At 44.0% G+C, this 26,806-nt stretch overlaps 13 protein-coding genes across 13 annotated transcripts; 4 read left to right on the top strand and 9 right to left on the bottom strand.

The window, feature by feature from the left end:
- Nucleotides 1-384: 384 nt before the first annotated feature.
- SAMD00019534_111340 (hypothetical protein) lies at nt 385-1,262 on the bottom strand (the record flags this gene model as incomplete). Its single annotated transcript, XM_012893787.1, has 5 exons — nt 385-734; nt 861-911; nt 982-1,043; nt 1,112-1,187; nt 1,259-1,262. Coding segments are annotated over 5 exons (543 nt in total), but the record flags the coding sequence as incomplete, so codon positions are not given.
- A 724-nt stretch (nt 1,263-1,986) lies between these two features.
- On the top strand, nt 1,987-2,917 carry SAMD00019534_111330 (hypothetical protein; the record flags this gene model as incomplete). Its single annotated transcript, XM_012893786.1, has 3 exons — nt 1,987-2,055; nt 2,148-2,336; nt 2,420-2,917. 3 exons carry the CDS (start codon nt 1,987-1,989, stop codon nt 2,915-2,917), a joined length of 756 nt encoding a protein of 251 aa, XP_012749240.1.
- Nucleotides 2,918-3,232: 315 nt separating this feature from the next.
- SAMD00019534_111320 (hypothetical protein) lies at nt 3,233-4,074 on the bottom strand (the record flags this gene model as incomplete). Its single annotated transcript, XM_012893785.1, has 2 exons — nt 3,233-3,759; nt 3,852-4,074. Coding segments are annotated over 2 exons (750 nt in total), but the record flags the coding sequence as incomplete, so codon positions are not given.
- Nucleotides 4,075-5,051: 977 nt separating this feature from the next.
- On the top strand, nt 5,052-6,386 carry SAMD00019534_111310 (hypothetical protein; the record flags this gene model as incomplete). The annotated part of the gene is made up of 2 exons (XM_012893784.1): nt 5,052-6,032; nt 6,102-6,386. The coding sequence occupies 2 exons, from the start codon at nt 5,052-5,054 to the stop codon at nt 6,384-6,386; spliced, it is 1,266 nt and encodes a 421-aa protein (XP_012749238.1).
- Nucleotides 6,387-6,518: 132 nt separating this feature from the next.
- SAMD00019534_111290 (hypothetical protein) lies at nt 6,519-7,405 on the bottom strand (the record flags this gene model as incomplete). Its single annotated transcript, XM_012893782.1, has 2 exons — nt 6,519-7,125; nt 7,242-7,405. Coding segments are annotated over 2 exons (771 nt in total), but the record flags the coding sequence as incomplete, so codon positions are not given.
- Nucleotides 6,766-6,915, top strand: SAMD00019534_111300 (hypothetical protein; the record flags this gene model as incomplete). The annotated part of the gene is made up of 1 exon (XM_012893783.1): nt 6,766-6,915. One exon carries the CDS (start codon nt 6,766-6,768, stop codon nt 6,913-6,915), a length of 150 nt encoding a protein of 49 aa, XP_012749237.1.
- Nucleotides 7,406-11,287: 3,882 nt separating the features above from the next.
- Nucleotides 11,288-12,253, bottom strand: SAMD00019534_111280 (hypothetical protein; the record flags this gene model as incomplete). Its single annotated transcript, XM_012893781.1, has 2 exons — nt 11,288-12,042; nt 12,118-12,253. The coding sequence occupies 2 exons, from the start codon at nt 12,251-12,253 to the stop codon at nt 11,288-11,290; spliced, it is 891 nt and encodes a 296-aa protein (XP_012749235.1).
- A 437-nt stretch (nt 12,254-12,690) lies between these two features.
- On the bottom strand, nt 12,691-14,549 carry SAMD00019534_111270 (hypothetical protein; the record flags this gene model as incomplete). Its single annotated transcript, XM_012893780.1, has 2 exons — nt 12,691-14,408; nt 14,477-14,549. 2 exons carry the CDS (start codon nt 14,547-14,549, stop codon nt 12,691-12,693), a joined length of 1,791 nt encoding a protein of 596 aa, XP_012749234.1.
- Nucleotides 14,550-15,190: 641 nt separating this feature from the next.
- SAMD00019534_111260 (hypothetical protein) lies at nt 15,191-18,339 on the bottom strand (the record flags this gene model as incomplete). Its single annotated transcript, XM_012893779.1, has 2 exons — nt 15,191-17,266; nt 17,350-18,339. 2 exons carry the CDS (start codon nt 18,337-18,339, stop codon nt 15,191-15,193), a joined length of 3,066 nt encoding a protein of 1,021 aa, XP_012749233.1.
- A 1,136-nt stretch (nt 18,340-19,475) lies between these two features.
- SAMD00019534_111250 (hypothetical protein) lies at nt 19,476-20,258 on the bottom strand (the record flags this gene model as incomplete). The annotated part of the gene is made up of 1 exon (XM_012893778.1): nt 19,476-20,258. One exon carries the CDS (start codon nt 20,256-20,258, stop codon nt 19,476-19,478), a length of 783 nt encoding a protein of 260 aa, XP_012749232.1.
- A 196-nt stretch (nt 20,259-20,454) lies between these two features.
- SAMD00019534_111240 (hypothetical protein) lies at nt 20,455-21,891 on the bottom strand (the record flags this gene model as incomplete). Its single annotated transcript, XM_012893777.1, has 1 exon — nt 20,455-21,891. The coding sequence occupies one exon, from the start codon at nt 21,889-21,891 to the stop codon at nt 20,455-20,457; it is 1,437 nt and encodes a 478-aa protein (XP_012749231.1).
- Nucleotides 21,892-22,085: 194 nt separating this feature from the next.
- SAMD00019534_111230 (hypothetical protein) lies at nt 22,086-23,124 on the top strand (the record flags this gene model as incomplete). Its single annotated transcript, XM_012893776.1, has 4 exons — nt 22,086-22,574; nt 22,658-22,752; nt 22,826-22,883; nt 22,972-23,124. Coding segments are annotated over 4 exons (795 nt in total), but the record flags the coding sequence as incomplete, so codon positions are not given.
- A 48-nt stretch (nt 23,125-23,172) lies between these two features.
- SAMD00019534_111220 (hypothetical protein) lies at nt 23,173-24,439 on the bottom strand (the record flags this gene model as incomplete). Its single annotated transcript, XM_012893775.1, has 3 exons — nt 23,173-23,228; nt 23,296-24,031; nt 24,098-24,439. The coding sequence occupies 3 exons, from the start codon at nt 24,437-24,439 to the stop codon at nt 23,173-23,175; spliced, it is 1,134 nt and encodes a 377-aa protein (XP_012749229.1).
- Nucleotides 24,440-26,806: the final 2,367 nt, after the last annotated feature.

Below are 26,806 nucleotides of genomic sequence, written 5' to 3'. Positions count from 1 at the left end.
AAGTCATTTTGGTTATATTATATAAGTATCTTTGTCTCGCCAACTGAATCGGTAGCATCATCATTTATTTGATTGACATGAGGCATTGGCAACCTTGTGACTTGTGGCCCAAGATAGCCAGGGTGGAACCATGACTGTGGAAGAGGAGGAGGAGGAAGAGGAGGATGAGGAGGGACATGATGCGGCTGACCAAAGAGGGAGAGGGAGTGACAAAGAACATAGATATATCATACATTGGGGAGGTGTACATCGCGATGACTGACTGGCTGACTGACTGGCTGAATGTGAATGAATGAATGAACGAATGATCCATTCCTTGTGTGTTCCTGTCGCAACTAACTAACTATCTAACTAACTAATTATCAAATAAACAATGCCAGATTAACCACCGGATGAGATGATGTTGACCAGCCAGTCGAGGCCTTCGTATAGTCCTTGTCCTTTGATGGCCGATGTCTTAACGATGGACCATTGACGATTCTTTAGTGAGCTGAGCTTGAGACCTTCAGACACCTGAGCCTCGGTCAGCGCACCGGGCAGATCCTGTTTGTTGGCAAAGACTAGCAGCGGCGTAGTCTTTAGCTCCTCCTCCGAGAGCATCGCTACAAGCTCTTCGTTGGCAATGCCCAGTCGATCGGGATCCGACGAGTCTACTACATATATAATGGCGTTGGTGTTTGGATAGTAACATCTCCAGTAAGGTCTAATCGTGCTCTGTCCTCCAAGATCCCAAACTAATATGATTGTTTGATTGATTGATTGAATAGATATGTTATGTTAACATCGCGTGAATTTATATTATCGCCTCATTCATCCTAATCGATCATTCAATCATTCAATCATTCAATCAAATCATTTACCTTGAAACCTAATATTCTTATATGATACTGTCTCTACATTGAATCCAATTGCTAGACAAGATAATACATATAAGTGTTAGTACTCGTTCATCAATCAATCGACATCAATCTAATTACATACTCGGTATAGTCGTCAGTACCTCTCCACACTGTAGTTTATAAAGTATCGTTGTCTTGCCAGCACTACACATAGATGTTGTTGTTAGTACTAACTGTCTTGTGCTCGAGCAACATGTGATCATTCAACATACCTATCAAGACCTAATATAAGTATCCTAACATCCTTGTTTCCAAATAACTTAAAGAACACTGATGAGAACAGGTTCCCTATTGATTGATTCATTCATCAATATTGATATGTTAGTATACAATATAGTCAATGTAATGATATGACATACCCATCTCTATCTATATAACATATATCTTCTACTTGTCGTTGTTAATAACTATTCAATCAAACTATCAATCAATCAATCAATTGCACCACACTGGTGTTGCTGACTTGCTTGCTTTGTGTTTGCCAAGGACATTCATTCAACGTCAAAGAAGCGTTGACTCATTGTTTGGGGTTTTGGACCCTTTTTTGCAAAGATTGATTCAAATCGAAGTTCATTCCATTGACTTCTCCTAGATCTAGTTGCCAACAACACTCGGATAACAACACTTGGTTATATATGATTGTTTATTATTCCCTTGTCTTTATTAGGCCAAGTCACGGGAGATAGTAAGAGTATACAATCAAAAGAACAGGCAGAGTCTGGAATATTTTCTGAGGGGAGTTCTTTGCCAGTGCAGTCTTACTAACTCCATGGAGTGATCACTTTCTAACTAGAGACTACCTCTACATCTGCCACTGCTACTGCCTATGTCACTGTCTTTATTTCCTGAACTCATTAATATTAGTAAAGCTGAACTGTCACCGCCAAAATTTGAATTCAAATTTGAAAGTGTCTGTTACAAAACAGTTTGTAATTATAACTGTTGTCGCGCCTACTGCAATCAATCAATCAATCAATTCTATCATACCAATTGAATATTGAATCAAACATCACATCATCCTACTTACAAATCTTGTAATATATATTTAATACTTATATAAATTAAACTACAAACAATCAACAACAGGATGTCAACACCAAAGAAGATGAGAGAATCAATGTCTCACGTAGAGTCAAAGGAGAATGCCTTTAGCGAGGTAAGTCATGATATAAAGTCAAGTGATGTGAAGTGAACATTGTCTAACTCATTCATTCAAATAACAAACAAACAAACAAACAAACAAAACAGACAAAGCCATCGAAATATTTGAACAACTTGTTCAAGTCACATCGCAAGACCACCACTGCGTTGGCAATGAAGGAGTCCGAGCACAACATCAGCTCGCCACTGTCCGACATCACCAACTCTCCACCCGAGAAATCAACTCCAGCCCTAAAGTCAACCACGACCACTCCCATCAAGTCCTTTGATCTTTCAGTAAGTGGGGCGGATGAACCCTGGAATGATTCCATCACCTCACTCACTCACCCAATCAATCAATCATGAATCAATCAATTTAGCAGCCAAGTCCAAAGACCAATAGGTACACAATCTCAATGTCCACACCAACTAGACCAATGAATGGAGTGGACTCGCCAAACTTGATGTCGCCACCAATGGCGAATGGAAAGTCCATGTTCTCAAACTCTGCCAGTAAGCAGCCACAACAGCAGCCACAGTCACAACAACAGGAGCAGAAGAAGATGAAGAAGAGACAGTTGGAGAAGGAGTGCCAGCTGATGCAGAGCAAGATCGACATCATGGAGAAGATCAGAAACGATAACGACAGCGACATTGACCGTATGAAGCGCACACTTCTCGACACACTCACCGAGAATGATCATCTGCAGCGTCGCGTCGCTCAGTTGGAGGCCACCGTCGAGTCCATGAAGTCCGAGCTCAACGGCATCTCCTACGACGCCTGGAAGTCCTTCTGCTCCGTCCAAGATTCGCCACCCGGTATCTCCACACGCTACTCCAAGAAGCGCGCCATCACCATCGGCCAATCATCCAAGTAGAAAGTGAGTGTTGTCGCGTGTGAGTGTTGGCGCGTGTGTGTATTGGCGCTCCGCTCCAACATACTCCACCTGGAACCATTCCAACGACCGAACATTTGAAGAGAGTCGACTGTATAATTCGCCAGGCATTCAATCAATCCATCATTCAATCATTCATTCAACTCGATTGAGTATAAGAACTCAAGAGTATAATAATAATAAAGACATCCGCTAGCTTGTGGCTCGCTCGTGGTATAATGTGACAAAAAAGAGGTTTGATTGTATTGGTACCAAGGCCCAGGCCCAAGACCAAGGCCAAGGCCAAGTCCGACACCCTTAGGCCTGGAACGCCGACAGGGCATTGTTGGTGTCATTCCACATTTCAGCAGCACGCATGTGGAAGTCCATTTGAGCACGAGCGTATTGACGCAGCTCGGTGACCAGTTGACGGTTCATCTCACTGTTGAGCTGCTCCATGGCCTCGATGAACTCGCTGGTGACCTTATCGTAGTTCTCCTTGCAGGTCTGACACTCGCGCTCGGCCGTCATGACCTTTGGCGAGCTGGAATCGTTCTTCTTCTTGGCGTCGTTCAGACGCTCCAACAAAGTGTCGTACTCGAGACGGATTGAATCCTGCTTGCTCTTCAGATCGTTGGCACGCTTGAGCTCGGCATCTTGCAGCTTGCCCAAGTTGTTGATCATCGTGTGAGCAGACTCTGCATTGCAAGTTGTCCTTGTCTCCTCCAATGACTTGACCTGCGATGACACACACTTGATCACAACACCAACAGTCTCATCATCAATACATCCAGTCGAGAACTGGATCAATGCCTCTGAGAACAAAAGTCCTTCCTTTGCCAACTCTTTGATTGATTGAGTGAGTGGGGGTGGGGGTAGGGATAGTTCCAGTGTGTGAGTGTGTGTCCATGTGATCAATCAATGCAATGATACATACTATCACTCTCTTGACAATAGTTCTTTCCAGTTGAGTGGACATCTTTGTAAAGCTTTCTGATGAGGACTAGTCTCTCCTTGAGTGCCTTGGTAGAGGCATCATCAGCCTGTGACTCTGACTTGCCCATCTTCTCCATGGCATTCTGCTTGACCATAGCAACCTTCTTTGTAAAGCTCTTCATCTTTAATGTATATAAGTATGAATATGTATCTATATGTATATGTTACAAGTATGATTTGTAATATTGTTGCAAGTAAGTCCCTGTGTTCATGTGAGGCCTCGGGTAGGATAGGTGATCAATCAACAACACAACAATAAAGTAATCGAAATTTAAAGATATGTTAATCAATATTATTCATGTAATGTTGTCCAGTTTTGAGGGCAGATGCCAGGCCTGCAAAGGAATAGTAGTTGTCGTCATCACACGAAAAGTGATCAAAAAATGAGATATTTTGCTTTTTTGGGGCTTTTTACAGTGTTGTAAACACTTTTACTTGAATTGACCAAAACGACACTTGTCTTCATATGGTTTAACTAGTTATTTATTGTTCAGATTTAGAAAGATAATTTACAAGTTATAATCTAATCATACTAGTTGTTGAAGGCGGCTTGTCAGAGGTACTGACAATTGGCTAAGAGAAGAGCAAGTTGGGTCGTTGTCATCGACATTCTCGTCCACCCAACAACTTATCCAAATCATCATTTTATGGTGATTCTAGAGAGCTTGTTGAGGAATGATTGGGAACTGCAATGGATGTCAAGACCCTTGTAATACTGAGACTCCCAAATAATCTCTCGAGCTTTGTCAATTTCAGACATGTATAAGTGTAATGAGGTATTGAAGTGGACTGATAAGAATCGAGTTGTGTATAGATAAATGTGAAGAGATAAAAAGATTGTGTGTCTTTTGTCAATAATAATTAATTATAACCAAAGTTATAATAAAAAATTGGTCCAAATCCAATGGATTATTATACATCTTACCAGTAATTGGATAAATTACATTACATTGGCAATTATTTGGGCCTCACTGGATTTATTGACCAACTATTGAAACCATCAAGAAAACCATGGTTCAAGTTCTTGATTTAATGTGATTTCAAACAAAAACGAGTGAACCCAACAATTCATTCATTCAAAAACAAACATTGACGGAGATAGAGAAAGAGATAGAGATAGAGAGACAGAATAGATGGTGAAATGAGTGGATCTAATAATAATAGTAGTAGTAGTAGATCGGATAACAAGTTCATTGTTGGTGGAAATGGACTGCCAATGTCACCGACAAAGACTTACAAGAATATATTAAAGAGAAGAATGGATGAAGAGAATGGTGATGACATGGACAGTATACAAAACAATAAGAAGTATCTATCTCAATCAATGGCTGAGAAGATTGGTATACTATCACTGGATGACAATGATGACTCTCCCATCACTCATTCATCATCATCATCATCATTCGACTCTTTGATGAATACAAATAGTTCAACATCACCTACTCAGTCATCTTCGTCTTCATCGTCAATGAATACATCACCTCTGATATCTCATTCGAACTATAATAGCAACAATATATTCAATAACTACAACTATGTCTTTGGCTATGGCAATGGCAATGGTATTGGCAATGGCATTGGCAATGGTAATGGCATTGGAGGTGGCAGTGGCAGCGGCAGTCTGGGGAATGGCTATGGTTATGGAAGCAGGATCAATGGACACAGGATAGGACCATCATCGTTATCATCATCTACATCATCGACATCATCGACATCATCATTATCATCATTATCATCGACATCATCACAACATCAACATCTTGCCATCATTACACTTGATGATCAAATGGTCACATCACCTGTAGTCAACAATGCTACAACAACCAGCGGAAACAATAACAACAACAATATCAATGTACAAAAGAAAGACGAGAAGGAAACATCATCGACTAAAGCAGCATCAGCTTCACCAGTCGGCAATATAAAGGTGATTGATAAGTTGTATAACATTACATCACAGCAACAACAACAACATCATAATGACTTGAAGGCACTGCTGATGGGCAAGTCATCATCAATGAACTTGTCACGAAGTATAGACATGCCCGAAGGCAGCAACATGTCATTGATCCTATACACCGAGCCCAAAGACATAATACACGATGCAATCAAGAGACAAATAGTATGTCGTCATCCACTCAATCATTCATTCAATCATTCAATCGATCACTAACTGAACTATTCACATCAGGATAAACAGAAGGAGCTGCTAAGAATGAGTATGCTGACTACGAATACAGAGACGACGACGACGACGACGACTACAACACCAACAACACCGACTACATCACCAAGAGAACAAAAGACTACATCACCATCATCACCATTAGCAACAACAACATCAACATCAACATCAACATCACCAAACAAGAATAGGACAAAAGATAACACTGAAGACGATTGTATATTGGAGGACGCGGTGACGGACGAACCTGGAACGAATAACTGCCAGTCGATGGCAATGGACCAGAGCTGATATAATGACATGCAATATAGACAGCAATAATAGGATGTATTTATTATCAACATGGTGTAAAGGTAAAGTGTGGAGTATATTGTGGATTGGTGGATGGTTGGATGGATGGTGGCCTGCTCGCAGCCCACCCTAAAGCTTAACAATCTTGTTGGCCATGATCTGTGGATTGGCCTTGGCAATCTCGTTCTTGGCCTGGGATTTATAGTCAAAGGTGCAGTCGTGGTTGTGCATGTGCTTGCCGCAGTAGATGCCGCCGCATCGACATCGGTTGGACTCGCTCATTACGCCCGTAGACAGGATCTTCTTTCCGCAGCCCTCGATGCCGCACTTCATCGAGCCCGACGGCGACAGTGGTGCTTGTGTGATTGGGGACGATGGCATGTGCAGTAGTGAGGGCGAGGAGATGCCTGCCACCGACGGCGACGACACCTCTGACGCGGCCTTTGTCGGCGTCAGCACGACCGATGAGTTTGACATGTACGACGACGAAGCCGGTGAAGTGGAGAGCACCGACGTGTCGGTCTCCTGATAGATGGCTGCTTCATAAATTGATCGCTTAGTTCCCCTAGATCTCTCTGCTGACGACGGTGACGTCACCGTCAGTGTTGGTGTTGACACCTTTGGTGATGTTGTTGACATCTCTGTTGTAGTTTGTAATGATTGTGATTGCAGATGATCTTGTTCTTTCTTAACCTCCTTTGTATAACAACTTGAACATAATCCTCTTGTATTTGGATTACTGTATTATCCATTTTGTCCATTCATTGATTGTCCAATGGAGTTGTCAACATTATATATTAATAACATATTCATTCATATCCATTACCATATCCATGGTCCTGTCATGTGACATACCCGTAGAATCCACAGTTACTTAGACATAGAGTGGGCTGTTGCTGTTGTTGTTCATCTGCCTTTTTCTCAACAATGTCATCGGAGCTACCACTTCCAATGGCAATATTATTATTGTTCTCTGTTGCATTCTGATCGCTGCCAACCTTGTCATTGAATGAACTCATTATTTATGATTGATTGGCTTTGATTGATCCAATATATATACACTCAATTGATCAATCTTCTATGTCCCTTATTTCCTTTCCTCTTTCCTTTCGTGAATGATTGATTGATTGATTGATTGATTGATTGATTGATTGATTGATTGATTGATTGTTTGGTTGCTTGCTTTAATGTAAAGATATATGTACAAAGATTGAATGAATGTTGTTATTATTATAAACAAACAAATAAATAATAATAATAAAGGTAACTTTGCAAAATATCTATGTTATATACAAATAAAAGATATCCTGTTTGTGTTGTTTGTTTGTTTGTTCTAAAGTGATATATGTATCTCTTTGTATGAATGTATGAATGAATGAATAAATGTATGCCTCAATGGGTCGCCGAACAAACCAACCAATACTAATAGTATCTTCTTCTTCTTCAAACAAACAACGAACACTATTGGGAGATGAGGAGGAGCAAGTAAGTGAGTCGAGTTCTAGAGGCTTGGCACTTGATAGCCAGGCAGGCAGGCAGAGATGTGTGTTGGAGTTAGTTTGTTTGTTGGATGTCCATGGAGTGTGCGTGTGTGTATGAGAGAGAGAAGGAGTTGTTGGATGTTGGTCCATTGTTCTTTGAGCGAGACAGCCATCCAACAAACACACACAAACACAGACAATACGATTCGTCACACAAAACCACCCCAAACCTCCAATCTATCTTACCCAAACCTCAAACACACCCACACCCACACCCACACATTCACTGTATCTCTTTGTACCATGACTTATTCTGGACTTGGCCCGACAGACCGCCTGACTCCCATCCCAGGCATCATTGGCTAATGAGATGAATGTTATGGGATCTCTCCATATACTCCTATTCTAGGTATTTCAGAATCTAAAGGGATGAGTCACGTTCAATCACCACCCATGAGACATTCTTTTCAATCAATCAATCAAATAAACAAATACATTAATACATACATATATGGATTCATTCTCGATCACTAAACAGATGTGGTGAGACGTTCGATAATGAGAGGATGATGTGCAGGATCTAGGCCCGGATCACCAATCTCTGACATCATTGACACTATTGCAATTGCAATCACTTCCACCTCACATTCATGATCGACTCTTGATTCGTGATAAGGGTATTGATAACATTGATGAATGGATTCAAAGGTTCACTTGGTTTGTTGGCGATTCTTCCATCTGGTGTCAAAGTTGTATTATCATGCCTACGTCGTATCCATAAATTCAACCCTAGACCCTCACACAAATCATTATAATCATTCAATAAATCAAACAATCAAACAAATACATACACATAAATACATATACATATGGGTCAATACCTTTCGATCCTACGACCATTTAATAATAGAGTGATTCAAACTACTTCTCAACCCTTAATCACTGATGAACATGATGAACGACAACATGAAGCGCATCAAAGTGCTGGACTCCGACAGAACCCGCCCCGCTTTCACTCTCATCTGACAGGAAAGCCACTTCCACATTATATACAAGATCAATCAATCACTCAGTCAATCTCAATATCGGCCTCAATGCCAATCAATGTGCATTACCATGACCATGATGTCGAGCAAGATGACATGCAATCTCAGACATTTCAATTGCCGTCACTTCCTCGTTATCTTCAAGAATACATACTTCGACTTCTGATTTGTGATCAGGGTATTGATAACATTGAGGAATGGATTCAATGCGACTTGGTATGTTGGCGATTCTTTCGTCTGGTGTCACTGTTGTATGATCATGTCTACATCGTCACAATACCCGACAATTACTATGGTCATTACAAGTGCACTGATTGGTACGATCACATTGCTCGACGACATTGTGTCTTGAAGAATGTTCGCAAGATGACCATCAACCGCCCTGATTGCTATCAGGAGCCAGGCTCTCCAAAGAGAGAAGGCTGGTGTCATTGTAGGTTTGTGGACAATCGTTGGTCGGCATGGGAGGGCAGATGTTGTCCCACTCCTCACTCCAAGTACATCAAACGTGACAATTATGTGTTGTGCAAGCGTAAAGACCTTGTTAGCAATGTGGACGAATTCGAACATTCAATGAAGTTCAAGGGGGATGGTAAAGGCGGTACCGCCTCTCAATGTGATGACAACGACGACGAAATGATAGTTCTGTTCGAGATGGTATCACCCCAAGACCGACAAAGAGTGTACCAAGACACTCTATCATCACTGGAGTCACTGACATTGGTCATTAGCGATGGTGAAAATGGCATGGAGAATTGTCTCGATGAAATTCCTCATCATCAATATCCAATGCTCAAAGAGTTCACCGTTGTTGTTATGGGTTACTTTGATCTTGATGATATCTTTGATGAATTGTTGGATAATGATGAACCAATCACGGCACCAAACATAAGGTTCTTCTTGGATCAAGGTCTGGCCATCGAGAAGGGTCAACTCAAGAAATGGACGACGCGAATCATTAGGCAGTATCACCAAACACTAGATTCAATATTGTTCAATGACTTTAAGATGATGATCACTCGATCTACATCATCATCATCGAATATTTCTCAGGTCGATCATTTGACAATCACATCCAATAGATGGCCGGACAAGATAATCATACCAATTGATCAACTGGAACAATGTTTGAGTGATGACTCTGTAATGGCCACTATTCTAGGTACACAATCAATTTACCCAATTATCAATTCAGTGATCCAGGTCAAGTCACGATCAATCCCAGACAACCAAGAAGATGACGAAACACTATTTGATGATATACTAATAGAACGAAGGAAGTTCTTCATGTCAATCAAAGACTAAATGTTTCACTCAAACAAACGATTACGATTGATCAATTATTTTCGATCGATGGAGTGGTGATGGTGATGATCCATGACTATCACTCATCACAATTATTAGTTAATCAATATTCTGAATCTTTAAGTCGCTTTTGTTCAGACGTGGTAATCGATTCTGTGGGGACATCAAACAAGCGAAGTTGTAGTAACTGTGGTGTTTTTTCTAGTGGCTATGGTGACAAAGTGATTGAATTACCAATATGGCCATGGTGGTAATTATATCAGGATGTTAATTCCATCATAATAACAAACGAATGCCATTTGAACCCTACAAATGAGTTAGAATCTCCTTGAGTAACCTGTATAAATATTCGATGACTAGTTTCAATCTCCAATCTATTAATAATCTTTGAAAACTATTAATTTTAATTAGATTTATAAATAATATTTACCAGCAATCTAAACTTATTTTTATTAATATTAATAAATTATATTAATGGTATTTCTTCCCCCCCTGAACCCACAACAACAATTAATTGAAGAAGTTGATGATTTGTAAGTAAAGTTCAACTCAGATATAAAGATGTATAAATATTCATTAAAAAGAAAATATTCTAGGGCTCAATTGGAAATGATCATTCAACTTCAGAATGAGACAGCTGGACATCAGGCCCAAATTGATCTAATCAACGCCAATCACGAAGTTCTGATGAATGAACGCCAGACTCAGGCTAATGCACTCAGGGTTGAGCTTGATGCACTCAGGGTTGAGCGGGATCAACTCAGACAAGAGAATATTGATTTACGAGCTCAATTGGACAACCTTCAACATCAAGTTGCTCCCCAACAAGTAGAACCTCAGGTGCACCCAATTCAAGTCGAAGTAGCTGCCAACATTGGGGAGGAGGAACCTCATGAAGTGGAACAGGCAGCCGTAGATATTGAGGGAAACGATGATCCAGTAGTTCTCGATCCAGCTCCTGTACGTCTCCCTGGTTGTCACTGTTGTTGATACTGAACTGCTGTCCAATGTAATAAATAGATATCCGAATCTCAGTCGTTCAATAACAATTATAATTTATTTAATTTATTTATTGGCTGTTATTGTTGACCCAAGAGTTATAATATCTTGTGGGTGTCTCAATGATAGATGGCTGGGTTGGGAACCATCCCAAGAGGGTGCTGGCCTTCTGATGTGAAGATGCACTGGACACAGATAGAATCTGAGACAATGGATTCTCAACAGGTGAGACGAATGTGATTGACTTCACCTCCTTCTTTGCCTCTTTGGCTATAGCGCGCACGACCTCAACAGTCTTGTGATAGTAGGACACACCGATGAACACCTCTCCGGATACGCTGGCATGCTTGGAAGCGGCAAGGTAGTACAGATTGGCAAGATCGGTCAAGTGGACGAATGATCGCCACTGTCCCTCCTCGCCATAAAGTTGGAAGTTGCCATCAGTGTTCTTGGCCACCAAGCCGAAATAGATGGAGCTGGCACTGCCCTTTTTTCCAAACACAAACACTGGTTGGATGACGATGCCACCAATTTGGCGATAATGGTTCTCGAGTTGGACCTTGGCTTCGACCAATGGGTTCTTCATTGGGTTGTATGGTGTAGTCTCATTGATCACACTGTCTGAAGAGCCATAGACCAATGCGCCAGATGTGAAAATGATGGCCAAACCAGTATTCTTGGCTTTGACAACCTTGAGTTTATCGGCAATCGATTGAGCAGTGGCCAAATTTTCAAAGTCAGCCACAGCCTCAATAACAACCTTAACCTTCTCAGCGATTGGAATCCACTTGTCAAAGTCAGAGACAGCTCCAATCACAGGAATAACTAAAATATTTAAAATAATAATAATTTGTTAGGAATTATTAAATATTAATATAATAATGGATTGATAATACATACTCTCATTCTTAAATAACTCCTTTGCCTTGTCCTCTGATCTGGTTAGACCGTAGACAGTGTATCCATTCCTCAAGAACTCCAGTGCCACCTCGAATCCAATTGCTCCAGTTGCTCCCAATACTAAAACAGATGCCATATTTATATTTTAAAATTATATTATTGAAATAAAAGAATTAATATTATTGTTATTATTATTTGTTTGATTAAGATTGATTATTATTTGTTTTGATGATGAACATCAATACCAGTTTTTGCCTTTTTATATCTTTTGACGATCGTCAAACTTGGAGACAAGCCGATTTTTAATGGAAGCTTCCAAAAGGTGTGGTCAGAAAGACGTTCGAACTTGGATTGTCGACTCACCAAATGATCAAAAATGGAATAGATTGAGGTTCCATTACTTCGATTACTATTATCTCTTTAGAATAAACAACACAAATAAAATAGATAATCGAAGTAATTATGAATATTCATATCATCATGATGTTGACTTTCCTCCATCACTATCTCATCATTAATGGGTCAGGTCAGTCATACAAGGATTATTCAATCAATCAATCAATCAATATCACTTTATGCAGTTGGTACAAACAGGATGGACTTGATGTACAATTTGTTCTGACCAAATAGATACTTGATCTCAAAGATGTTGGAGTCACCATTGGGCTGGAGGGTTAGAATACAGGCTGGATCATTGACGATCTGGGAGCTTGGAACACCAGTCCAGTTGAACTTGGCAACGACATTGGCACCCTGGAGGAATTGGAGTGTGCCGCTGGGCGTGGCCATCGACTTCTCATTGGGACACGAGACAAACATCCAGATCTGGAACTTCTTGGCGCCAACACCAGTGTTGCTGAGGTCAAAGCGGAATTTGAATGAGCCGGCGGGTGGCAGACGCATGGCGTGGTAACCAATGTTGAAGTAGTCGGGCATGAAGTCGACGTTGCCAGTCTGATGGATGTACTTTTGGGCGTCAATGCATGTTGTCTTGTCGACAAACACGACGTTCTGGTGGAAGACATCCGTTGGCAGGAAGCCCATGCTGAATGCGGCGATGTGTGGTGGCTGGAGAGGGGAGAAGGGTGGGAATGGGTCTTTGTCGAGGATGTTGATGCCAACTGGCACCAAGTTGGCGATCTTGTGGCCGTTGAAAGCAAGGTAATCCTTCCTAAAGGTGAACATTGGATGGGGCTTGGGGTCAGAGCCGTCGCCATATGTGCCGGTAGCAATGATTGGGAAGACGATAAGTTGAGGGTTGCGGGCGTAGTTGATCTGTGCGCCAGAGTGAGTGTCGGTCTCCACATTGAAGATTTGGCGAGTGAGTGGCTGACCGCTCACGGCTGTGACCCTGTGGCCGGCACGTGTACCCTTTTCATAGTCGTAGAAGACTGGCTGGGCGTCTATGAACGCCCGCATGTCTTGGTTCCAGTTGCTCTGGAACTCCTTCAACTCGCCCTGGTACTGTTGGTAGTTCCAGTTGTCGTTGGCGCCAGCCACGAACTTGGAAAAGAACGGGTCGATGTCTTGCACAGTCACTGAGGACCAGTCCTTCTTTAGTGGATGGCCGCATAGTTGAGTGTAGAGATAGCGCACACGCTCTTGGATTGGTCCACCCTTGGGGAAGAGGGCCAGGTCCAGGGTCCACCATACATTGACATAATCAAACACACCGATGATCATCATGTTGCGGGTAGTGTTGATGTTGTTCCACAAGTTGCTGTCGTTGGGTGTCTGGGTCTTGAGCTTGGCAATGCCATTGTTGTAGGTCAGCTTGGCGTAGGCCGAGTACTCCTTGATCAGCGCGGTCAACGTGGCAGAGTCCTGCTTGATCTCAACGGCTGGCTTGCCGTATGTTGGTCCAACTGTGATGGCCTCACGGATCAACATCAAGTTCATGGTGGCCATCATTGAGAAGATCATCAACTCTTGGAACTCGTAGCCTGGACGTCTGGCGTGGTTGATGGATGTGGAGAACTGGTTGCGAGCATTGGTCAACGCGCCCAACAGAGTGTTCTGCATGGTGACATTGGGTGTGGCCTTCCAATTGTTGTAGGCGACGACATAGTCGTTGAGACGGTCGGCACAGTTCTTGAGCTCGACCAACAGGCCACTATAATCATAGTCAGCAATCTTGTTGTCAATCAACTTGCACATTGATATGTAGTTGTTGAGGTCAGAGTCCTTTGAGATGAAGCCCTCCACTGCAGTGGTGATGAACCACAATGCGGCAGCAATAGGTGTACCATAAACTGGAATACAAGAGGCCAATCCAATAACTGCGTACTTAACTATTTGATTGAGTGTCAGTATATTTGATTTGAATGGTTCCAGGTTTCGGTGGATGGTCACTACATACCAGTCTCATAAGTGTCATAGGTATTGTTGGGAATGGAAGTTGGATTACAAATCTGGTTCAACTGTGCGGACATGGCATTATACCATTCAAGGCGAGTGCCTGGATTTATAAGTGGCAATGGTGTCTTGTTACTAATCATTCTTGATTGATTGTGTATTTGTTAAGCTGATTGATTGATTGATTGAAAGAGTGAACCAAGTTGGTGGGTCCTTTTATAATCATGATCGTTACGTTAGATATGTACATATTATTGATGGTGATGAAGTAGGTTCGATTAGTGATTACATGTATGTCCCTGTCCAGTACCAGTGAATGACACAAAGATATTTGTGTAAAAGACGTTTGAAGTTATGGGGCCTTGTGTTGTTTGATCTTGGCCCCGAACATTGATCGATTGGATGATCAGCTGACAAAATTGGATTCAACAGGCGATCAAACGAATGAATCGACCCCGTGTCGTTTGTAGAATGACCACTTACCTTACGCCATCATTCATGTGACGTCGACACAAGGTATGAAAGTTCATCAATCTTGGAAGTAGTGTGTGCGTCCTTCCATGTGATTGATTGATTAATTAATTGATTGACTGTTCACGATTTAGAGATATTTAAACTAAACATATTTACGTTTACTACTTGTTGGTTGTTGTTTGTTGCGCTTGCTTAATAAATGTTGGGTGTGTATGAATGCTGGTGGATTATGTTAACAGGTAGTTTAGGCGAGGTGACGAGTGATGAAGGTGAAGAAGGCAAACTCTGGACTGGACAAACCGCACTCGTAGACGAAGCGAGAGGCCAGGTAGGATCCAAAGATGGCCTTGACGTAGGAGACTGGCACACGGGCAATGATCTGGTCAACTCCCAGGAGATTCAGCAGGGTCTTTGGACAGGCGGCAGAGATGATCTTTCTCTTGAGGTCGACGTTGTCCCAGAGCGATGATTCCTGGATCGAGTCGGTGAGCGAGTTGATCTTGTTGGAGATGAGGTCGGTGAGGATGGTACGTGGTGTCTTGGTCTTGGCGTGCTCGTTCCAGATGCACTCAAACTCCAGACGGGCGTTGCTCTCGATGATGTGGTGGACGTCCTTGATGTATGCGTCGTAGAAGGCTGGCACAACGCCGTCCTTCACGCACATGTGCTGGTCAAACTCCTCGTCCTTGAGGGCGAGGGCAGAGAGCACCTCGAGAGATGATGAGGTCACACCTCCCTTGTTGGCAGAGGCATCCTTGAAGATGATGGCGCCCTTCTCCTCAAGCATGAGACGGGCCTTCTGTGTGAAGAAGAGGTTGGCACCCTCGACGATGATTGGGAAGCGGCTCTCACCCGATGCAGTGAAGAGCTTGTCAACGTTGGTCAGACCGACAGCCTCTGGACGACCACCGCATGGCACGAACAGGTCGGCGGCGGCCAGTGGGTGCAGATGGAAGTTGTTACGGAACATCAATCCGCTCTCGACGATCTCGCCACTTGGCAAGGTGACGTCGTTGTCGGCAACATCGACAAAGAAGCCCTTTGCGCTGAGCTTGGTCTTGTCAAAGTAGCGACCCATCTGACGCTTGGTGGCCAGACGGTTGATCTCCTCGCGGTCCAATCCAGCCTCGTCGTACAACACTCCACTTCCGTCGACGATTCCGATGGTCTTGTCCTTTGAGATCTTGACCTCATTGGAGCCCAGATCTCCGTCTGGACCTCCAGTCTGGAACTTTCTGACGTTGGACTCGTCCATTCCGAGCTTCTCGAGTGTGCCCAGGACGTACTGATGGATCGAACGGGTGGTCATTCCGTAGAGGTCGTGTGGGATACCTCCGCGCGACAATGACTTGCCGGTGGTGAAGGCCTTCCAGAAGTGAGCACCACGTTGCTTGGCGTGGGCAGAGGCCCAGTTCATGAAGTCAGCAGTTCCCTCGTCTGGTCCGAGGAAGAGGATCTCGTCTTGAGCGTAGTGATCAACGATCTCCTCATTGGGCAGCAAAAGGTCCAAAAGACCGTCGATGTACTTGCGGAAGGCAACCTCAGCCTTGCCCTGATGGTCGGCGCTCAGCAGGATGGTGCCCTTGCTGCCACCCTCTGGGATGTCCTTGTTCTTGGACTGCTGGGTGGAGGCCAAGTTGTAGTTCTCGTCAAACACGGACGAGGAGTTGTGGTCGTACTGGGTGGTGTTCTGCGAGCGGATGATACGGATACCTCCACGAGCAATGTCACGGAAACGGATGTGGAAGCCACGGAACTCAGAACCGACGACAAAGAAGACGGCGAATGGGCGCGAGATGTACTCCTTGGTGGAGAGGAAGCCGGGCTCCAGACGGAAGACCAGCGCGGTCTTGGTCTGCTTGTAGAAGTTGGTCTTGAGCAAGTGACGGTTGAACGACAGGATGGCTGTGAAGATCTGGCTGTCGAGCTCGTTGTTGACGGCACGCTTGATGTGAGCGATGATCTCCTGGCCGTGGGTGACGTCGTACTTGGCGGCCTTCTTGGCGCCAAAGTGGTACTTCTCAAAGTCGCTGTACAGCAGCTTGACCAGCTCTGGGTACTGCAGCAGGGCGTCGCGAACACGGCCCTCAGTGAAGGTGTCCTTGCTCAGACGAGTCTTGAGCTGGGCGAGCAGTGACTGCTTGGAGGAGTCGTCTCCGATGGCGGCGGCCAGCGATGAGTACTCAGTGGCGTATCTGTTGAGGAATTGATAGGCAAACTTCCATCCGACGTAGGCGTATGTCACCTCTGGGAATGAAAGTTGATGTGAATGGAAGAGTGGAGTCAAAGATGTACGTGGCAGAACGTATACGAGTGAAGCCTACAACATTGATTGATTGATTGATTGAGTATGAGATGGTTAGGTGTCTGTGATCGATCAATCAACTTGTTAAACAAACATACCTGCTCAGCAATCTTGTCGATGAGGGTGTTAATGTCAACCTCGGGCACGAGTGGACGAAGGTAGACAGAGTAGATGACGATTCCGTTGGAGAACTGCTCGACGTACTTGTGGGTAGCGTACATCTGGTGGAAGTGGTAGAGCTCAGAGACGGCGGACCAGTAGGAGTGGGTGGAGCCACGACGGTAGGCGATGACCAGACGGGCACCGTTGGTCTGGTATGGGTAATGACGGATGACTGGGCCGAGACGGGTGACGACCTCGTTCATGACCTCCTGGTAGATCATCTTGGTGTTGTCGCTGGAGCGGGCCAGGAAGCTGATGTCTCCGATCTTGGTCAGGTCGGTCTCGGTCTCAGCGACGGCGGCGTCGCCGGTGGTGAACACTGGCTTGGTCAGGTAGTAGAGACGCAGATGGATGGGCGACGCGTTGGACACGGTGCCGGTGGTACGGTAGCAGGCCAGACGGAAGCCGTGGGCGGACTGGGGCAGCGAGGTGGTCTGCTTGAGGGCGGCCTGGTTGAGGCGCTCGTCGGCGTGGTAGCCCTCGCCAAAGTAGTTGGACTCGATGAACTGCTCGATGGACATGGCGGGTGAGTCACGCTTGCCTGGGTTGGAGGGGGTGATGAAGGTGGCGGAGCCCTCGGTCTTGGACTGCAGCTGCACCTCGAGCTTGGAGCCGGTGGCGTGCGACACCATCTTGGCGGCGTACAGCGACAGGATGTGCTTGGCGACGACCATGGCGGGCGTCGACTCAAAGTAGTTGGCGTCAATGCCCAACTTGCAGTAGAACCAGTCGACCTCGGGATCGATGCGGCTGCCCTCGATCAAACACTCCTTGGCCAGGATCTGCTTGACCTCTGTGGCCTGTGCCTTGAATGCGCACTCCTCCAGCAAAGCGCTCAATGAGTGGCTATCCTCCTGAGTGAAATATGTTGGCACTCTTCCATTATTATGAGCAATCTCTTGGCTAATTGTCAATGCACTGTTCATTCTTTAAATGTGTGTATATGTATATATATGTATATTAATATCTAATAATGTAATGATGTAAGTTAATATATTATATTATGTGTATCTTCAAAGTCATAAAGATAACTTAGGTGTGTGAGGGAGTGGAGAGAGTGCGACGAATGAATATGAGTTGTGAATAAATGAATGATCGCCTTCATGTGTGTCGTGAGTGAAGGAGCAACCTTAGGTGTGAGCGTGGGAAATTTCAATTCACTGGCACAAGAACAGATCTTGTTCTTTTGTTGTGAGTCCACACGCACACCCCCACACCTGCCGCATTCGTCAGATCACTTCGGTCGTCTTAACATGTCAACACTACTTCTACTTGTGTTCTATCTCTTTCGAATTTAGGCAGTGTTCGCGTCCGATATAACGGTCGACTCGACTGGTACCCATCATCTTCAAACATTGATGACATCAAGATTGATTGTGATTGATTGATTGATTGATTGATTGTGATTGAATGAATGATTGAAACATACCTTGAGAGAAAGATAGAAAGAGTGTGGGGGATAACTTGGCAAAGACCAAAGTCAGAGTGAAGATATATAAATGATTGAATGAAAGATTAATATAAGTTTGAGTAAGAAGAAGGTGAATAGACTATGGACTTGGATGAAGAGGGACTCAGAGTAGTCGTGTCGAGTGTAAAGTGAAGGAGAGAGGTCTCGAGGGATGAGTGACTAGGTGGGAACTGGGTTACTTGATACTTCATTGGCAGTCTCTGGGTCCCTTTCATTTATTATTTAATAATTTACCACACTCTGATACTCTATCTATCACTTCACATCAACAGAACAACTGATCACGTCCCACACACCCCTTCCCAGCCACCCACACACACTGATCTAGTGCGTGACATAATCACAGAGCAAACCAGTTTCCCGTCCGTCGGAGGACCCAAAATGTTTTTGATGGTCCACAAATGGTGTAGTATTGGGGGTGTGATCATTGATGTGTTGGGGGGCTTGCAAAGGGAACACCCTGGGATCTTCAACGACCAATCAAACAGATACTCTATCTCTCCTCAAGTAAATGAAGTCCTCGTTTTTGTAATTGTACAATGATCATGATCATTCATTAACTCACTCCATTCATTGACACCAATCAATCAATCATTCTTTGTGCTCTTTGCTTCCTGTTGATGATGATGGCGATGATGAGTTGCCACTGAAGAGTTGTTGAATGTAGCTTGACAGGTCTTGTTTGGGATGTGCAATATCATCGAGAAGTTGTTGGTAGAGTTGCATGTCTGATGGTGGCAGTTGGAGTTTGTGTCTGTTGATCAGCTCATTGGCCCGATCAATCTGTTGTTGTGGCGTCAGTTTGATTGTTCCAGAGGCAGCGGCATCCTTTGATTTCGAGTTGATGACGTTATAATAGGTCCAGTGACCGACTCCAGCGATCACACTGCCCGCCACCGCGCCGACAGGTGCCTGGCGCAGACCGCCGAGCAGGCCGGTAGTCAGGCCGAGACTGAGGGCGCCACTGGCAGCGGCGTTGGCTACGCCCGGCGCCAGGACATGCTTGTGCTCGAGGTAATAGGACGATGCCATGTATGTTGTGCTGACGAATGTCATGTTGAAGACGGACTTGAGCAGTGTCGAGACGCGGTCGGTGTGCTTGAGGAATAGGGGCACGACTATGCCGACCGCCAGTCCACTGACCACTCCAAACTTTGCGCCACTGACCACATAGTTTGCCACTGGTTCATGTTGAGGTTGAATCACCTCACTAACCTTCTTCAAAGCATCCCTCTCCACAACACTCAATCTCCTATCTCTATTATTCAACTGTTGTTGTGGTTGTTGTTGTGGTACATAAGGTGTTGTTGTTGTTGATGTTGTTGTTGTCGATGGTGTCGATGGTGTTGATGGTGTAGATGGTGTACTTGACATCCTATATCTCTATCTCTATCTTTATCTTTATCTCTAAGTTGTTGAATGAATGAATGAAAGAGTGATCTTCAATGTGTGGGGTTGTCCCATAAATTAACAATTTGGTGGACTCGCAAGTCCATGATTGATGGCCCCTTGAGCTTATTGATATTGATGGAAGAGTAGTCGTTTATTTCCATCAGTAGGTGTATCGGTATTAGGACATGTCATCACGCCAGATACAGGTGGGCGGTAGACATCCAAACTCTTCTTTCCAATTGTCTCTAACTGATTGTTGCAGACGATCCAGTGTTCTGAAATGTGTCTGTTCATCATCTACTATTGTCAATGAACTAAAGATCATTGCCATCACCTGATCCAATACATTCATTATAGCCTTTGGTGGTTCAAGTGGTGTCTTATCAATCTCATTGTCCTTCTCATTGTCGTTGTCATTGTCCTCGTCTTCTTCATTGTCATTGTCGTCTTTGTATTTTAGTGCAGAATGGGTCACTTTGATTGATGGGCCATCATCCTCATTGTCTGCTTCATCCAAATATTCATCATCTTGGTCTTGATCATCCTCAGCTTCGTCGTCCTTGTCCACGTCCTTGTCCTTGTCCACGTCAACATTCACGTCCTTGTCTTGCTCTTGAGGGGCGGCCTGTTCGTCGTCTCCATCATAGTCTCCCTCCTCGCCATCATAATCTCCCTCCTCTTGGTCGTAGTTCTCATTGTCGTCGTTATCATATTCCTCCTCTTCCTCGTTGTCGTTGTCTTGATCCAGCCAATGTTGCTGGGGATTGAATACCCTGTCGTCATTCAGGTTGATGCCTTCATTGCTGCCAATAGACTTTTGCAGCGATGTGATAATTCGTTTGGTGATCTCCTTCTCGTGGCGCTGGAATAATGCTCGTTCATATGCCTTGACCTGTGCCTCGTGTTCCAGAGCCTCCTCGTCGAGCATGCGTTGCGCGGTGCGCCCCAGCACCTTTTGTTCGATCGCCATGAACTCGAGCGCCAATGCCATGCGATGCTTGTACATCAGACTGCGATTGCACTTGGCCAGATATATACACTTGAGGAAGTTGACGCTGCGCCACTCGGTGCGCTCCTTGACCTTGCGCCACATCTCGCTGACGAGGAAGCCGCCGGCAACCACGGGGTAGGCGATCATCGAGAAGAAGTCGCCACTGTGCAGTCGCTCCAGCGTGCGGATATCGTCGGTCCACGTGCGCGTCGTCGAGTGAAAGGCCAAACCGCGCTGCCACAGGTCGTCCGTCACAATCTCAAACGACTGCTGTGACTCCTTAATCTTCTGCACCAACATCTTAAACAATCTTCCTCCATCCAGCTTGTTCTCCACCTTATTCCAAACGACATGACCATCAGTGAACTTTGTAAAGTTGATAAGTATCAGAGGTTCCTCAGGTTCCTGTTGTGATGCTGGTGTCTGTATATTTGTTGTTGTTATCGTTGTTGTTGTTGATTGTTTAGCATTGTTATTCTGTTGTTGTTGTATACTCAATGATGCCATTCGTCTATCTATCTGTTGTTGAAGGTATAGTTGAGTTGCATCATCGTCGTCATCCCATGACTCTGGCACGGGAATATCATCATCATTCCCATCTTGTTGATTATTTGAATGATCCATTCACAACCTATCTATCTATCTATGTTATAAATATAAGTATATTCAATTATAAGTATGAATGAATGGTCCTGACTTGGGCTCATTCGAGTTCAAAGTTGTTCAAAAAGCGAACCCTCCCCCCTTCAACTTCATTCATTCTTCGCGTTTACTTTCAACTTCGTTCATACATATACAACTACTACGACAACACGACGATGATGATGATAACAAGAAGACTGCGAGTGGCTTCAACACTTCAATCATACTTACAGCAGACTTGCTCAAGAACTGGCCCAAGCTTCATCTCATTGACTGGCAGCCGTCACTATATTACAAGAAATACTCCATTGACTGGATCATTCATAAATGTCATTGGAGATAATGGTACCGCCAACTCCGCCGCTACAATGTTATGTAGTGGACGTGCAAAGAAGGGTGGAGGCGGTGGCAAGTCAGATAAGAAGGATGATGTAGTCATATCATCAGTCAAAGACGTCGATCTCACTGCGATGAAACAAGCATGTGATGCCACCATCGACTTCATTCGTCGTGGCTACGGCAATATTAGATGTGGACGTGCTGGTCCCGAACTCCTAGATCTCATCCAAGTCGAAACGCCCAATGGTACCCTTCCACTCAATCAAGTGGCCATGGTCACTGTCAAGGATGCTCTCACTCTCCATCTCACACTCTTTGATCCAACTGTATGTTCTTGCCAGTCCTTCCATTGATCATTGACTATTGACTAACTTGACCAACACCCTACTACCTGCATGGCGTACAACAGCTGTTGAAGTACGTTGAGAAGGCACTTCAGTCACGATCAGACCTTGGCATGAGCCCACAGGTCCAAGGTCAGATGATCAAACTTGCAATGCCAAAGTAAGTGTTGAAGATTGATTGATTGAGTTGATGTATGTGCGACCCATGTACTTACCATCCTATCCCTTTACAGGCCAACACAAGAGCTTCGCCAAACACTTATAAAGTCAGCAAACAACCTGGCAGAGACAGTAAGTAGTACTACTTTGAATGAATGAATGAGATGGAAAGACATTGAACTGACTCGCCCATCAATCAATCAACCAAACAATCAATCAGGCCAAGGTCAGCATAAGAAGACATAGAAAGGATGCAGCGGACATGGTGAAGAAGAGTTATAAGTTTACAAAGGATGACGAGAAGACCGTGGACAAGAACATCCAGAAGATCACCGACGACTATATTGCCACCTTGACCAAGTTGAATGAATCAAAGGTCAAGGAAATAAATGCCTAATAAGGCGGATCCATAAGTTAAGGGTTATGGAGCAGGGGCACCTGTTGGAGAGCCATCCTGCTTCTCGTATACAAGTATATCTACAATGGATGGATCGATGAGTTAGCGCTGGAACATTGACAACGACACGACAAGGACAACACTTACATGCTTGTCCATCATTTGGACTGCCTCCAAAGCTGTCGTAGAAGGCCATCTTGCGAGAGACTTGTTCGATGGAGACGCCATCACATTTGAGCCATTGCTTGCCGCGACGTACATAGGCAAAGAAGTGTCCGTCGTTAAGCGAGTCGCCTTGATGACAGATGATCGCCTTGATCCCGTACACAGTCTGATTGACAGGGATGAATCGCTTGGGGAATGAGAAGCGGTTTGTGACCTTGGTGTAGTGATGATGATCGTGTTGTTGATGCGCGCGATCAAGCTGGACGACAAACACATCGGGCATGTTGTCAAAGGCCACGATCGTCTCGAATGTGGTCGTGCCCACCTGCTCGATGTTGTGCTGGTAGACCTTGAGCGACTCCTCCAGCGAGACAAAGCCGCGCACTGGCAGTATGATATTGACAAACTTCTCGCTGTGTGACTTAACCGACTCGATGTTGCCATTCCTGTCCAAGACGATCGCTGTCTTGGCAAGGTCTCCTTCAAACATGTGGCGAATACCCATGTTGTTGTTGTCGAGGACACTATTACTCCTTGATATCTCATCAATGACTTCACATAGTATGATATTGAGTATCTCGCCAGCATCAGAGCTGAGTGCCACCAATGACCGCAGACCAGCCAAGTCCGTTTGCTGGCCTTGCTCCATATCCTTGAAAATAGTTGACAGACAACTGCTATATGGCCTGCCTTTGTATTGTGGAGTGTCTATCAGTCGCTGTGAATGGGGATGATGGGGTCAGTCTTCATGGTCATGTATCGCTCAATGGGGTCGTCCACCTACCTGTCTAAGCTTGGGGAAGTTGAAAAGGAGATGGACCACGGATACAAGGGAGCAGTTAAAGTCTTTGTGCTCGAGGCCCACTAGTCCTGTTGTGATCCATGATGCTCGGGCATTGGATATACGAAGTGGACTATCATTGTGTATGACTAGGTGTTGGTGTTGATGATCATGTGACAGAAGCTGGGGTGATGTGAACCGACGTGCACGGTCCTCGCGACAGGTGACAGCCTGTCCGCTACCACCTTGAACTACATATATGTATTCAAACTCTGTTGATTGAGGTAGCAGCAGCTGACATATCCATTGACAATGTGATGCACCAGTTAGAGTGACAGGAAGCATTTGTATCGAGTCATGAATGTCATCTCCAAGTGAGTCTATTACCAAATGGATTGAATGTGACTCTGTTATACGTTCATCCGTAAGAATGAATGAACATATATGTGCAGGTGCATTGGGTATCTGATGTGAATCCAATGGATGTAACATATTATATTGGTTGTTGTTGTTGTTGTCCCATGATGATGATGATGATGAGGCGATGTTGTGGAAGTCTAGGAGTGGACTCATTCCATTACCACCATTCCATTCATCGATTACATCAATCATTATTGATTGAGTGGTACTCATACTGATGCTCATGCTCAGTCTATGATTGCCATTTGACTCCCATTCACCATCTTCATTGTTGTTGTTGTCAAGGACTACATATTTGTATTCTATATTGATGTCGTTTGTATGATTATTTGGACATATGAACTCTCCTATCCACCAATCATGTTCATTCCATTTGAGTGACAATCCATGAGCGATGGACCATCCTCCAAGACCAGGATGTGATCCAACAACTCTAACACTCTGTCCAAACTCTACTCTATGTTGTACTTTGAACACTATAATGTTGTTGTTTGATCGAGTCATCACTACTATTGCTCTGTATTTATGTGTTTATATATATGATGATTGAATAAATGAGTTGGATCTTTAACTTACTCAATATTAGAATGAATGAGCCTCTCTTTATCATCAATCAAATACTCAAGTTGAGTTGAAGTTGATTGGTCCTCCACCAACCCACCCCTCCAACACTCTTTGTAGAGTTGTCTGTTCCCCTTCCCCACTGAACCACCCACTCCCCATTAACAATAAGATCAGGTCAAGTCTAATCAAGGAGCCCGAACAAGGCCTAACTGTGGAAAACACACAGCAAAGTCATTCATTCATTCAGGCAGTGTAATAAGAATGATGATCATACAATACTAAATAAGTATGTAATATAATGTCGTCGAAACGACACTCATTAGACAGTCAGCTGACTTGTTGACTGGAATGAATGAGTGAGTGAATGAGTGAGTAAGTGGAATCATGATCAATTCAATTCCATTCCATTCCATCATACATTGCCAAGTTGACAACAACACAACACAACACTTGTTGATGATGATCGATGGATGAAGTAGTTCAACAACTACTTTCTTGTAGGTATGTATGTAGATCTTCATTGTTGTAGATCAGATCATTAGTTGTGTGGGTTAGTGTGTGTGAGTGTGATTGGATGATGAGGATTGATGATGTAACTTAGTCATTATATATATATATATATATATTATACTTTTAAATGATCATGACGAAGATGACGACCACGACCACCCTTCCGATTTGATTGATTTATCAATGATCGACCATAGCATATCCATGGACGATGTATTTGATTGTAGTTGATCAAATACATCAGGCCCGTTCCCGACAGTCATCGCAGCCCGTCACAATCAAACGTTGTAAAGCATTGAACATCATCACTAATCAATGTTTAATCAGTAATATACTCACACACACCTATTGTTCAACCATACTACACATTACATATCCTAAGTGAATGCATGGATGCATCACGACGAAACGAACCGATCTGTTGAGCACTTACTTACTCATGTGGCACTTACTTCTAAACAACATTCATCATCATCAATCATGTGGTTCGGTTCGGTTGGTGGGTGGTACACAATCACAATCAGACAAACACACTAACTCACACTAACACACTTACCACTCCTCTACCAACCAACTAACCATCCAACACCACCCATTGAATGAACTTGCGCAATCCTGAATACTGTTGTTACATCATCCGAGAAGTCACACATCATCTTCATATTACCAAAGAAAGAGTGTAGTGCCTGTTTGTTTGTTCCACCACTAGTTCAATCAATCATTCAATCACACCTAGTGCTATAATTATACGCACGACATATCCATCATGGTGTACACTCCATCACTCAATCACTTCCATCCATCAATCCAACCACAACCTCACATCATCACAACACAACCCGTGATAGCTTAATACAACATCGTCAGAAAACTGGCAGTTGCCCAATATGATGTTGGATGTTGGATGGATGACAAGATAGCATGGGTGCAACAACAACATCGCCTACACTCACATACACATACACAATCACTATCAATCAATCAATCCCCCAATATCATATCATCTTAATATAACAAATAGCAATCACTAGCTTGCCGGGACTGGCTGACGGGCTGACGGTGGTGCCCAAAATTGGACTGCACAAGCATTACGCGCATATACATATAATATATATAATATATGTGTCCCGATCAAGTACTCTGATGTTTGTTGCATTTTGCCCTCATTTATCCATATGTTGGGTTTGATTGTTTGATTGATTGATTGATTGATTTGAA

Source organism: Acytostelium subglobosum, assembly GCF_000787575.1.
Source record: "Acytostelium subglobosum LB1 DNA, scaffold: scaffold30, whole genome shotgun sequence".
NCBI classification, from domain to species: Eukaryota; Evosea; class Eumycetozoa; order Acytosteliales; family Acytosteliaceae; genus Acytostelium; species Acytostelium subglobosum.
Note: the sequence above shows the minus strand (reverse complement) of the source record. Positions and strands in the feature narration are given on the sequence as shown.